The sequence below is a fragment of the Phoca vitulina genome, unplaced genomic scaffold, assembly GCF_004348235.1.
Source record: "Phoca vitulina isolate PV1807 unplaced genomic scaffold, GSC_HSeal_1.0 scaffold205, whole genome shotgun sequence".
Lineage (NCBI taxonomy): Eukaryota > Metazoa > Chordata > Mammalia > Carnivora > Phocidae > Phoca > Phoca vitulina.
The window spans coordinates 29,746-42,922 of record NW_022589904.1 but is presented as its reverse complement, the minus strand read 5'-3'; the positions used below and the strand labels follow the sequence as shown (position 1 = coordinate 42,922).

The 13,177-nt window shown below is 38.7% G+C and overlaps 1 protein-coding gene across 1 annotated transcript in view; it reads right to left on the bottom strand.

Annotated features, from left to right (window-relative positions):
• The window catches only part of LOC116629036 (thyroid adenoma-associated protein homolog), a gene marked incomplete at both ends in the record, with an annotated part of 69,248 nt that overhangs the window by 27,322 nt on the left and 28,749 nt on the right, over positions 1–13,177 (bottom strand). Inside the window, 2 exons of the mRNA XM_032399323.1 lie at positions 9,144–9,301; positions 10,710–10,868. Coding sequence (XP_032255214.1) covers positions 9,144–9,301; positions 10,710–10,868 — 317 coding nt within the window. The remainder of the gene's footprint in view (positions 1–9,143; positions 9,302–10,709; positions 10,869–13,177) is intronic.

The window sequence follows — 13,177 nt, the reverse complement described above, 5'->3', positions numbered from 1 at the left end:
TTTAAAAAGATTTTATTTATTTATTTGAGAGAGAGAGAGAGAGCACAAGTCAGGGAGGGGCAGAGGGAGAAGGAGAAGCAGACGCCCCGCTGAGCAGGGAGCCCAACATAGGACTCGATCCCAGGACCCTGGGATTATGACCTGAGCCAAGGGCAGACGCTTAACCGACTGAGCCACCCAGGAGCCCCTAAAATGTACTGTTTTTAATGTATACAGTTCCGTGGCACTCCGTCTATTCATATTGTTGTGTAACCATCAGCACCACCCATCTACAGAACTTTTTCACCTTCCCAAACTGAAACTCCAGTCCACTGGACAGTAACTCCCAATAATTACTGTTTAGAGATAAACAATTAGTGGCAATGCAAGACTTGTGCAAAGGGAGTCCTGAAAATTGAAAATTGACAGGCTTCACGCTGAGTCAGAACCATGGAATTTTCCACAATGCTACCTGATCACTTTCCTACATATTGCCTTTCTGCATGCAAGTTTAGACAAATAACAAATATGATAATATATTTTAAGGAAGGCAAGACTAACAATTAGTTGTTGATGAGGTTTTGTACAGAATTAACTGGTAAACTGGGCTAACTGTACTTTTATACCAGGAAGATTTGGTGGTTATTGACTTTAGAAAATCCAAATTTTGTATAAAGCTCAGGACCAAAGCTGTAATTGGCTCTCTTGATCCAAGTCTCCCCAGCAGGTCACAGTACGGTGGAAAGGCAAGCTATTCCAAGATAGCTCAGATATGCTTACCTAAAACACCTTCTACCTCAGCACAGTGACTAGGTTAGTGCCCTGCACACGAGAGATAATAAACAGTACAAGGTGTAAACGTTTGACCGTGAGCAAGTGTCTCAGTCTCCTCATCTATAAACTGGGTATAACAATAGTACTTGCCTCAAAGATTGTATATTAAAATAAGTTAATAAAACTAAAAGTGCAGAACAGGCCCATAATCTATAATCCCATTCAGTTCTGGGTTTCCAAATAGAGGAAAAGTAAAGACGTACTCCATACTCAAAATATATCTGATTATAGAGAGGTAACAAGTGATACACTTAGAGAAATAAGAAACATAAGAAACAGACATAAAACAGATATAAAACAACAAAGAACCAGAAAAGCAGTATATAATAGGATTTTTAAAATTCTAACACTTTAATAACCCAAGAGTGACACGTCATGTTCTTCAGCTAAAGTTTTCAGGTAAAGATCTTACGATACACCTAATTTTTAATATTTTTTGAGTCACATACAACTAGCTATCAAAACCACCGTCAGGGTAAGCTTTATCATTTTCTCTTCAATACAGTAATTTCAGAGCGTATTTTGACCAGAATTATCAAGCCTTTAATCTGAATTTAACCCCCAAGATAGACCTAAAACTCAATAATCCTACAAAATGGGGACCAGAACTTCACTCAGCTAACTTGTTATGAGTATCATTTCTATTATTAGAGAAATAAAAGAAGATTTCTAAGAATAGGTATTTTAAGCCACAGAAAATAAAAACAGCAAGTCATAAAGATGGGGTCTAACTTCCTTAATTTTTTTTTTCTAAAATGTTACAGATAGTAAAACATACTTCAGGAAAACACAAATGTTAACTGTTAAAGTGCTTCTCTGTGAACTTAAAACAGTTCACCATCTAGTTCTTAAGCAAAGATCTGATGTTCAGCTTCCTTTATCCTGTTTAAAGGAACCTAAACCAAAAAACATATAATAAAATCAAAGATCTCAGAAGTGTGACCAGTACATGGGTCTTCTCAAGGATGGACCTCAATTTTAGGTAATCCTGGCCTCAGGAAACAGAATGAGGTTCTAAGGATACAAGTAAGAAGTAGACAGTTTTCCCTCATTTCATTCTGAACATAATCTCCCAACAAACTCACCTAGGTAATACTATGAATTCTTGCCTTTGAAGAGAGTATACAGTGTCTGACAATCAGTAAATATTTCTTTAGCACCCAGCCAAATGCTTAGCAGCTTAGTGCTAGGGTAGACAGGGAGGAACAAAACAGGACATCTGTCCTCAAGAGGCTTTCAGTTCAGACAAAACCAATATGCTGAATGGTACCCATCAGATGCCTAACAGCTCCAAGAAATGAAAGATCCTTCTGCCCTAGAATAAATTATTACAAGAAGCTTCATGTTTAGACCTTGAACTGGATATACTTGGGTGGACCAAAATGGAAGAGGGTAATGAACACGGGAAGAGGCTGGGTGGCTAGAAGGAATGAGCATTTATTAAGTCCCTGCTACCTCCCAGACCACTACTGGATCTTTCTATATGAATGAACACAGAATATAAAAGTGAAGGTTAGCAGACCTGGCTGAATGACCTTAAGGTTTCATACTAGAAAACAGTGGAAGACAGGGTTGCAAGTTGGACATGGACCCCATTACCAAGGGTAGGAGGAGTCAGCAGGGCAGTGTGGCAGCTGGACAGGGAAAAGGGTAATCAGGCTACAAGAAACAGATCTGACCCAAACAACTTAGAAAATTAATGACAACAGTCAGAACCAGAAATAGAATTTTTTTTAAGGATTTTTTTTTTATTTGAGAGAAAGAGCGAGCGAGCACGAGTGGGGGGGCGTGCAGAGGGAGAGGGAGAAGCAGCCTCCCTGCTGAGGCAGGGAGCTCGATGCTGGACTTGATCCCAGGACTCTGAGATCACGACCCAAGCCAAAGGCTCAGCTGACTCAGTCACCCAGGTGCCCCCAGAAACAGGATTTTTAAATTTATTTTTAAAATGCAGAAGTCCTCTGAAAGCTCTGAACCAATTGCCTTTTTATTAGATGCTACTAAAGTCCTATCTAAAGTTCACAAAAACATGGATGATGTCTTCACAAAATATTTTCTTTTTTTTTTTTTTAAAGATTTTATTTTATTTATTTGACAGAGAGAGACATAGCGAGAGAGGGAACACAAGCAGGGGGAGTAGGAGAGGGAGAAGCAGGCTTCCCCGCGGTGCAGGGAGCCCGATGTGGGGCTCGATCCCAGGACCCTGGGATCATGACCTGAGCCGAAGGCAGACGCTTAACGACTGAGCCACCCAGGCGCCCCCACAAAATATTTTCTTAATGAATAACATACATCTCAAGATTTTTAAAAGGGAATAAAGGTAAAAAGGTAAAAAAAAGGGGGGGCACTGATTTCTATTTTTTTTTTTAATTAAAGATTTTTATTTATTCATTTGACAGAGAGAGACACAGTGAGAGAGGGAACACAAGCAGGGGGAGTGGAGAGGGAGAAGCAGGCTTCCTGCGGATCAGGGAGCCCGATGTGGGGCTCGATCCCGGGACCCCGGGATCATGACCTGAGCCGAAGGCAGACGCTTAACAACTGAGCCACCCAGGCACCCCTGATTTTTATTCTTAAAATTAAATTCTAGTCACTATCTTTTTAAATTTAGCAGATCCTGGTTCTAAATTTTCATAAAACCCATTTCAACAGGCCAATTAACATGCTTTCTAGATTTACAGGGTATAAATTTCCATAGGGGAAAATAGCTACATGCCATGTCTTTAGGCATCTATAACTCACCAGTGGACAAATTAGGGGAGTTAAATGCTCATCTAGAGCCTAAAACCCACAAAGGGCAAATTTAAATACATTTTTAAAAATTTGTCCTTTATCGATAGAAATACAGCTGAAAAATCAAGGCTAATTCCACTAATTCTAAAGTAGATAAACCCAAGAGGATTTAAGTATTGGTGGAATGATGGGGCGCCTGGGTGGCTCAGTCGTTAAGCGTCTGCCTTCGGCTCAGGTCATGATCCCAGGGTCCTGGGATCGAGCCCCGCATCGGGCTCCCTGCTCAGTGGAAAGCCTGCTTCTCCCTCTCCCACTCCCCCTGCTTGTGTTCTCTCTCTCGCTGTGTCTCTCTCTGTCAGATAAATAAATAAAATCTTTAAAAAAAAAAAAAAAAAAAAGTATTGGTGGAATGTTTCTACAAAAGCATATGCAGTGGTTAAGCTGTGATACTCTGGAGCCGGGAGGGCTGAGTTCAGGAACCCTACTCAGCCTCCTTATTAATATAAGCTAATTAAGCCAGTTCCTTCACCTGTGAAATGGGACTAAAACTAGAACCTACTTCATAGGATTATTCTGAGAAATAAGTCAGATTACACATACAAGCATGTAGCAGAGCACCTGGCAGACTAGCAAACAGTAAATGTCTGTTTTTGTTTTTATTTTGTATCATCAAGTATTGAGACTTAATCCCTTAATTTTAATTTTGACTTTAGGACACAGCTACTTCGTATAACCTTAGGAATGTCATTAATTCCACTTTGGTTAAATAGAACAGTTTATAAAAGTTTAGATGACAGTAAGATAATTAATGTTTTAAACTGTATATTCTCTACTATAGGGATTTCTTACTAACAGTGGGGATTCTTCAAAGCCCAAACATTGCTCCCCTACATAATAACAACAAAGATAAGAGTTTTCTGGTATTTAGGGGCCCTGGGTGGCTCAGTCGGTTAAGCATCTGCCTTCGGCTCAGGTCATGATCCCAGGGTCCTGGGATCGAGCCCCACATTGGGCTCCCTGCTCAATGGGGGGTCTGCTTCTCCCTCTTCCTCCCTACCCCCCTCCCGCTCATGCTTGTGCGCGCGTGTGCACGCTCTCTCTCTCTCTCTCTCAAGTAAATAAAATCTTTTAAAAAAATAGTTTTCTGGTATTTAGACATCTTCTTACCAGCAGTTTACTCTTTGCTTTCTAGCAAATTCTTAACCATGTGCCCTTTTAACTGGTGTCCTTTACTCTAACTTTTAAAAATGAATTTGTCTTGCATCCCTTATTACATTTCTAAGCCCTTCGAGGTCAGAGAACCACATATTACATTTCTTTATGTTCCCACAACACCCTTGTAGTATGGCAGTCAATAAACAGGTGACTAAAAGATATGTTTAATTCCATTTCATAGCTTAAAAATGGTAACCTGCATTCAGTACAATTCAATGAATACTTACTCATAATTTCTAAAAAAATAAACTCTGGCAAAACACAAAAGGCAATTTCTTTAAGACTGACAGATGCTAATAAACATATATCCCCTGTTGTCCATTACAGAAAACCTAACACAGTAACAAAAGACACTGAGAAAAATGTGTAAACCCATTTAGCCATGTACATCCTAAAAATTACAACAGAATCTACAGTAGGAATTTTTAAAAATAGCTAATTTAATTGTTGGTAATTATTTTTGTTCAGGCGATTTCTGTGGCGATAATTACTAGGAAAGGAAAGCAGGTATGAAAAATCTACCCCAAAGCTTCTTTTTAGGAACACTAGAGGAAATATATAAATGTATGAATTGATACTCCAGATAGAGGAAGTTGTTTAAAAAAAATAAGCAGGCACTGGGTATCCAATATCCCTTGGAAAGAGGACCAACAAAATGTATCAAGCAAAAGCTCTACATCAGCAAAACATCCAGCTTGAAACCTAGACACACACCAGCCAGGAAGTTGTGAGATAAGGTTGCACGTACTGCCCACTCTTTAAGGGTCTCGACTTACATCCCTCAAAGTTGGTTTTATCTCTGCTTCTTGTACAGGGACATTATGAAAGAACCTTTCATTAGGTGATTACCTTGCAGGAGGAAAGTCAGACTTGCCTCTGAATGAACACATTTTCCTCTTGCTGAAGCCGTGGAGGACACACTGCTTTGCAAGAAGTGATTTAGGGAAATGAATCATTTGCTAAAAAGCTCAGTAGCAAGTTGCCTTACTGTCCTGTTGCTTGTAAAAGTCTGGTTGGGTAGGGGAAGTAGGGAAGATTAAATTTAAAGAAAAGTTAAATGAGCAGTTCAGAACAAAGGCAGCACTGTGCTGTGTCTGAACGCAGGCTGGAAAGGAGAACTGGGTTCCCCTCCCGCAACTGCCACAAGCCAGCTTTGTGATCTTGGGCAAACCAGGTAACACCCGAGGGCTTCAGTTTGCCCTTGTACAAGAGGGCTGGATCCTATCATCCCTGTGACCCTTCCAGCTCTAATAGTCTGTGAATACAGCACTGAATACTCAGTCACAAACAGGAACCAGTCCTTCTCATTCCGCAGCAAATTGTAATCTTCAAAATGATCTCACTGCCTGCCAGCTGGTTAGAAACCACCCTCATGTATGCAGGATTTCAGGGGTCACCCCTTCAACAAATGGCCCTAAAACTAGGATGGGATTAAAGGCACCGGGCTACAAAAGAAATCCTCCCTGTTGTCTGCATTTGAGACATCAAATTTTAAATTAGAATCATCCTGCTTTTTCAAGAGTAAAGGGCAAATGGAGAGTAAAAGAAACACTGCGTTGAGTGTCAATATTTTAGGTTGTATGGAACGGCCTCCTTCATCCATTAAGAGAAAAGCAGAGCACCATTGTTATTATTACTCTTGAGAATAAGAAATCCAAGTCCCAGATTCTCCCCCAAAGTGACTCCTGCCTACAAGTCACTTCGCTGCCTCTGTCTGTGCACGTCTGTTATGGTCACCCTCACCTAAGGTAACTGACTCTTAAATTCTTAGTTTTGCTGATAGGTGCACAAAAGATGTTGTGTTGTAATAGTGACTGTGTCCTTGGAAGGAAGGTGGACCTCAGGCATGGCCCACCCACTCCAATGGAAATTACCTTCTTCTCTATCATGTCCATATTTTTAACTCTCAAAAGTTTTAAGTACATGGTTGTATTTTTAATTTAGAAGAATTTCATAGAGAAAAGTTTTGTTTAAAAGTAGGAATCCTCGGGGCTCCTGGGTGGCTCGGTCGTTAAGCGTTTGCCTTCAGCTCAGGTCATGGTCCCAGGGTCTTGGGAGTCTTGGGATCGAGCCCCGCATCGGGCTCCCTGCTCGGCGGGAAGCCTGCTTCTCCCTCTCCCACTCCCCCTGCTTGTGTTCCCTCTCTCGCTGTGTCTCTCTCTGTCAAATAAATAAATAAAATCTTTAAAAATAAATAAATAAAAAATAAATAAAAGTAGGAATCCTCTAGCAATATGAACAACGCTAATTTCTTGATGACTTTGATTTTCATTGACTAAATGTTCCTAAACTGAGGCATTTCTTCTAGTTAAAGACACCAGGATCAAGTATAAAGCCTTCCACAAGTGGCAGGGTTTCCAGGTTGGAACAGCATTACCCCAGACATTCTTGATTGCTCATTCAGGAGTTCATTTCTTCTCAAACCAAAAATGTGATATCACCACATGAACAGCGACATGGAAAAATGACTGAATCTCACTAGAATAGAAATTAATATTTTACAGAAAAACAAGACTCATTTTTTATTCAAGAAAACAGTCATTAGAAGAGTTCTTTGCTTTATAAGAGCCTCTCTGTTATTGTTGCTGTTGTTTTTTGGGGGGGTTTTGGTTTTTTTACAAACATCTCTTTTATTTTATATAAATTCTCAATTCCAACATGGTTCTCCCACATAAATTAAATTCAAAAGATTTGGGTGCTATGGAAAAGATGTCAAGGCCAGATGGTTTTTACAGGAAGCTTTCAGGTCTTTCTCAACTACAGTAAAAGCAAAATCTGTTTCCCTGAATTTTTTTTTTTAAGCACTATCCAACAAATCCCCCAAAACTAGATGTTTTAACTTGTCCTTGAAAAGAGGAGTTGAACAGTGAAGAGACTCTAGCACATGTTTACTTCTTAGTAAGACAGTGAACATCAGTGAAGTAATCATTAATCATAGCTGGGTTCCTCAGCAAAGATGTTGGCATTGGCACTCCAGCTGGTCACCAGCAATGACTGCAAGTAACTCTAGAACACTGACGCCTATTTGATTTGGAAGAGAATAAGGAACACAATGATGCCGGCAGTGTACTGTTCCCCTCAGCTGGTCTCCATCTCAGGGCCTTGCAGTATCACAGGCCCAGCTGTTAACCAGATGCAAGCACATGGCCACAGAGTGTGAGAATAAAAATATTAGCATTATTTCCATGGAACGAGTCACATGGTTATTATAGAAATAATCAGCATTTAGCGTACTACAATATTTGTTTTGTCCTTAAATGTTGTAACACCCTTGGGGAAAAATTATCTTTATTTGAAAAAGGTTAAAAATGAAAGTATGTGTTATAGATCTTTGCTGGAAAATGGTGGGAAAGAGATTGTTGAAACCATATGGAAAGGAAGAGGGAATCAATTAAAAACAGAAATCTAATAAATCTAAAATATTTCCAAATGAAATGCTTGTGGTAAGCTAATTTCTTGTAAACACTGCACTCAAGTCACTTGAACAGTCCCAGATGGCGAATGGACTTTGTGGTCTTAAAATAAAAGTCAGCCAAAAAACCAAAGGGACTACAACTTTATTATCAATGTAGTGGGAAACAAGAGATCCATAATCAACCAATATATTACTTTTTTTCCTTCACGAAATTTAAGAGGTTTGTGGAGTTTTTTTTTTTTTTTTAAAGATTTTATTTATTTATTTGATAGAGACACAGCGAGAGAGGCAACACAAGCAGGGGGAGTGGGAGAGGGAGAAGCAGGCTTCCCGCTGAGCAGGGAGCCCAATGAGGGGCTCGATCCCAGGACCCTGGGATCATGACCTGAGCTGAAGGCAGACGTTTAATGACTGAGCCACCCAGGCACCCCGGTTTGTGGAGTTTTACTAAACAATTTCATTTAAATGTATAGGTGTTAAATGGAAAAATTAAAATTAAAATGACAATGTTGAAGTTAGAAGGTAAAATCTACAGTTATTTATAACTTAGAAAAATAAAACTATTTCTAAAAGTGCCACAGTTTTGAAATGTAGTGCAAGGTCTAATTTCTTTTTTTATTATTTTTTTTTATTTTTTTAAAGATTTTATTTATTTATTTGACAGAGAGAGACATAGTTAGAGCAGGAACACAAGCAGGGGGAGTGGGAGAGGGAGAAGCAGGCTTCCCGCGGAGCAGGGAGCCCGATGTGGGACTCGATCCCAGGACCCCAGGATCATGACCTGAGCCGAAGGCAGACGCTTAACGACTGAGCCACCCAGGCGCCCGCAAGGTCTAATTTCTATACTACCGTGAATTTCCTTCAGTTGACATCTGTAGGATTTTATTCAAGAAAAATTCAAAACTCATGTTTGTTTGAGTTGAGTCACATGACCAGAAATTATACCAGGTGGAATAAACAGCTCCCCTACCTGCTCCACTGTCAGTAAGCCATTGGAAGATTCTGGCATGGACTGCATGGGAAGAAGCTGGCACAGTGTGCCTAAAAGTAAAGCGACCTCCTTCATACTTCGCCAACAACATACCAGCACCATCTGAGCAGTTACATCACATGTTTTTCTTTCTTTACCTTAAAAAAAAAAAAAAAGATTGCAACACTAGACACTTGATTACTCACATCCCAGGTTTCTTAGAATAAGATTATTCATAATTTCCCCAAGAGCAATCTGCTTGAACAAACCAATTGTAATATTTATTCATGATAAAACAAGTAACATTTGTTGAGCATGTGCTCTAAGTAAGAATCATGCTAAGTATTTTTTTAATATACTATTTTCAAAATAAATTTTAAAATAAAACACAATACCATTTCAAAAACTAAGTCTAACTTTCAGACATTAGTGAAACAAACTCTTTCTGCCTCTAAGTCCTCCATAAATTACGACTATAATAAATATATTTCATTATTCATCTTGGTGAGGTAGCTGTTATATCAGTAGAGGGGCAAGATAAAACTTTTAAAATCAAAGGAAAATATAAATTCTCTTTCAGAATATATTTAAATTCCACAGCCAATAAACACCAATTATGCTTACTCTCTTTTTCTAGCTTTTAGAATTTTAGTATTAACATTAAAAAAAAAAAAATCCAAGACAATTTAAAAGGCAAATTAACAAAGCAACCCACTTGTGTTTTTTAAAAGCCCACTAAACTAAAAGAGTAAATGTACATACACATCAATATTATAGAATAGATCTAAAAGCACATACACTCAAAAGAGAATAAGTGGGATGGGGAGTCAATGAAGAACTTTAATTCCGTTTTTTTGTTGTTCTCTTTTTTTTTTTAAGGTAAAATGTAAACACTGAATTGAAATTTTAATTAAGGCTTTAAGTTGTTTTTAATTCAAATTTACCTCTGTATTGCTAGAAACTATTACAATAAGCATATACTTAGATGTTATGTTGTGTAATTAAAAAAAAAAAATTCACAGAGAAATTTTTATAAGACAATATCTCCATCTAGTGGAGAATGCAGAATATGTAATAGGTCACTAAGATTACTGCTGATGACTTTTTATAGAATTACAGAAAATGATAAAATAACAACTAATGAGAAAACAAGCAGTAGAACACAACTTCTGGAGGCTTGATACAACAGAGCAGCTCACACTTCACTGAGTAATAAGGTTGATTTCTCTTAAAAGGCTGCTTGACTGTAAGGACTCTCACTGCACACAGTGAACCACATCACTAGGAGAAGCCGACTGCGGCCCAAACCCAAGTTGACCGAGCACCACCTGGCTGCCAAGACAGGTGTTAGCACTCAAAGCTTTCCGTTGTAGCACCTTATATACCGCACTGGGGTGCACCATTTACACATTCCCCAAAATAAATCACTGATAAGCTCAAAGACTTTATTTTCTAGAAATGTTCTGCAAACATCTGCACCCTGATTTACTATATAAAAAACATTTTGTACATTATGTCACTGAAACACCAATTACAATACTACAATGTTGATTTTATACATGCTACCTTTGATCTCTGCTGAAGCACCAATATTTGGCACACTGGCATTCAAGTCCTCCAAATCAAAGGTATCACGTTCTTTGAGTATTTTGGCTTGAGTGAAGTAATCATTAGTATCTCGTGGTTGAATCTCACTCAGAATCGTCTGTAAGCGGCTTGCTGACTCTGAGGGAGAGAGAAGGGAGTGCATAAATCACAGTTCTGCAGCCCATGCGATTTCCCTTGGGAGTATTTGCCCTCAATTTTGTAATTTTTTTTTTTTTTGGAGAGAGAGCTCGCCAAGCAGGGGTGGGAGGGGGAAGGAGCAGAGGGAGAGGGAGAGAGAGAATCTTAAGCAGGCTCCATGCTCAGCGGGGAGCCCCACATAGGGCTTGATCTCAGGACCCTGAGATCATGACATGACCCAAAATCAGGAGTCCTACGCTTTACTGACTGAGCCACCCAGGTGCCCCGAATTTTATAATTTTTAATACTTGATAATCAGCTCTATTAGAAGGGACTCATGGGGTAGATAATGTGAAAATTACTTATTAAGGTCTTCATGACACTTGAGCGTGCTTTTAAAATATGGCCAAAATTTTAAATTGGTTGAAGACAGTACAAAACAATACAACAGAAACTCTCCGCAAGACAAAGACCATCATTTCATTTACATTGCTTTTCTTTCTTTTACATTGCTTTTCTTAGTGTTATCTAAGAATCTCAAATATGGTGCTCAATCATGTGAAAAAAGAGCACTAAACTTCAGGTAATTTGGTTTTAAGAGGTAAGAAACCACCACAACAAAAACAATCTTTAATACAATATTGTATTGTCAACTGTACTTAAAAATAAAGAAAAAAATCTTCCATAGCTCAGGAATATGATAAAGGCTTTGTATTTGACTGTGAAATGCATTAGGTAATATACTGCTTTCTAAGTATGATTTACAGCCCTAGTATTGTATTGAACTTCATTTTTATTCCTTAAGCACTCAATGGATTAGGAAATGTAAGCTCCACGAATGCAACACTTTGTTCACTGCTGAGTCACCAGCACCTACAACAGAAACCTGGCTCATGGCAGAGGTTCAGTAACATGGGCTAAGGGAATGAACAGATGATGAGGGAATGAAGAGCTAGGCAGGCTCAGATACTTTAAGAAAAAAAATAAGTAACAACAGCCAGTCACCTGAAACCAATTAACAAATCAAAGAACAGGTATTTTATATACCTATTGGATACACTTACATTTTTTTTAAAGATTTTATTTATTTCTTTGTCAGAGAGAGAGACAACATGCACAAGCAGGGGGAGCGGCAGGCAGAGAAAGGAGCAGGCTCCTAGCTGAGCAAGGAGCCCGACACAGGACTTGATCCCAGGACTCCATGATCATGACCCGAGCCGAAGGCAGATGCTCAACCAATTGAGCCACCCAGGTGTCCCTAGATACACTTACATTACATTTTAGGTCTTATAGGAGATACAAAGACCCAAAGGGCTATCAGGATGATTCAACCAACATCTTATGTTCACTTGTGGCTTCCATGAAATATTGCCAAAACAAATTTTGACAGCCATGAAAAAGTAACACTGGTTCCAAATAGAAACCATGGAAAGACTAAGAAAAAAAGGATGATCAGAATAAAATTTTACCCATTCCTTTTTATGGCTTTCAGAGGAAATGTTTTCAAGGAATTCAGAATGCACGGTAGATAATGTAGGACAGAAACAGGAATAATAGAGACAACCCGAGGAAAAAAGAAAAGGCAAAATCAAGGAAAAGTCTGTGGGCCACAGACTGTTCTTGAGACCAATGGACATTTTAAAACTTAATAACAAACAGAATTTTAGCATACACTATATAGGCCCCACCCACCACAGGTGACAAATATTCAAGATTTCTCATCCAGAATATACTGGTACTTGCCTGATCCAAATACTAGCTTTAAGATTGGATGTTTCTTATTCCCACGTATTGTTTAAGTAGGAAAACTAAAACATCAAATTTTGGTATACCAGCCAAAATAAACAAATAACTGTGTCTTACTCATGAACCATCACCAATCTGCCAATTCATTTTTAGTAAAGAACAAAACCTAACATTTTCTATGCAAACACAAAACACCAAGTTACTTTAATTGGGTATTTATGATATGCTCAGTGTGTTTTTAATACAAGCCTCTCATTTGCACTCCTCAAATGCATTCACAAACTTTATTTCAACATCAAATGTATACCGTTCACAGCCAATCCCTTCTGGCTGCTACAGTACGGGTATATATATGCCCCCTGCAGTGTCCCACACACTGGGTTTAGTTCCTATCTTTTCTGGAATTGCTCATTCGTTGATTTATTCATTATAACAAATATTTATTGTATACCTATTTCTACCAGGCACTTGCTAAGGACAACGGAGGAAAATATCGATAAAATCCCTCTTAAATCACAACAACTCCATGAAGAACACTTTGGGAAGAAAAAGAGACAAGACTG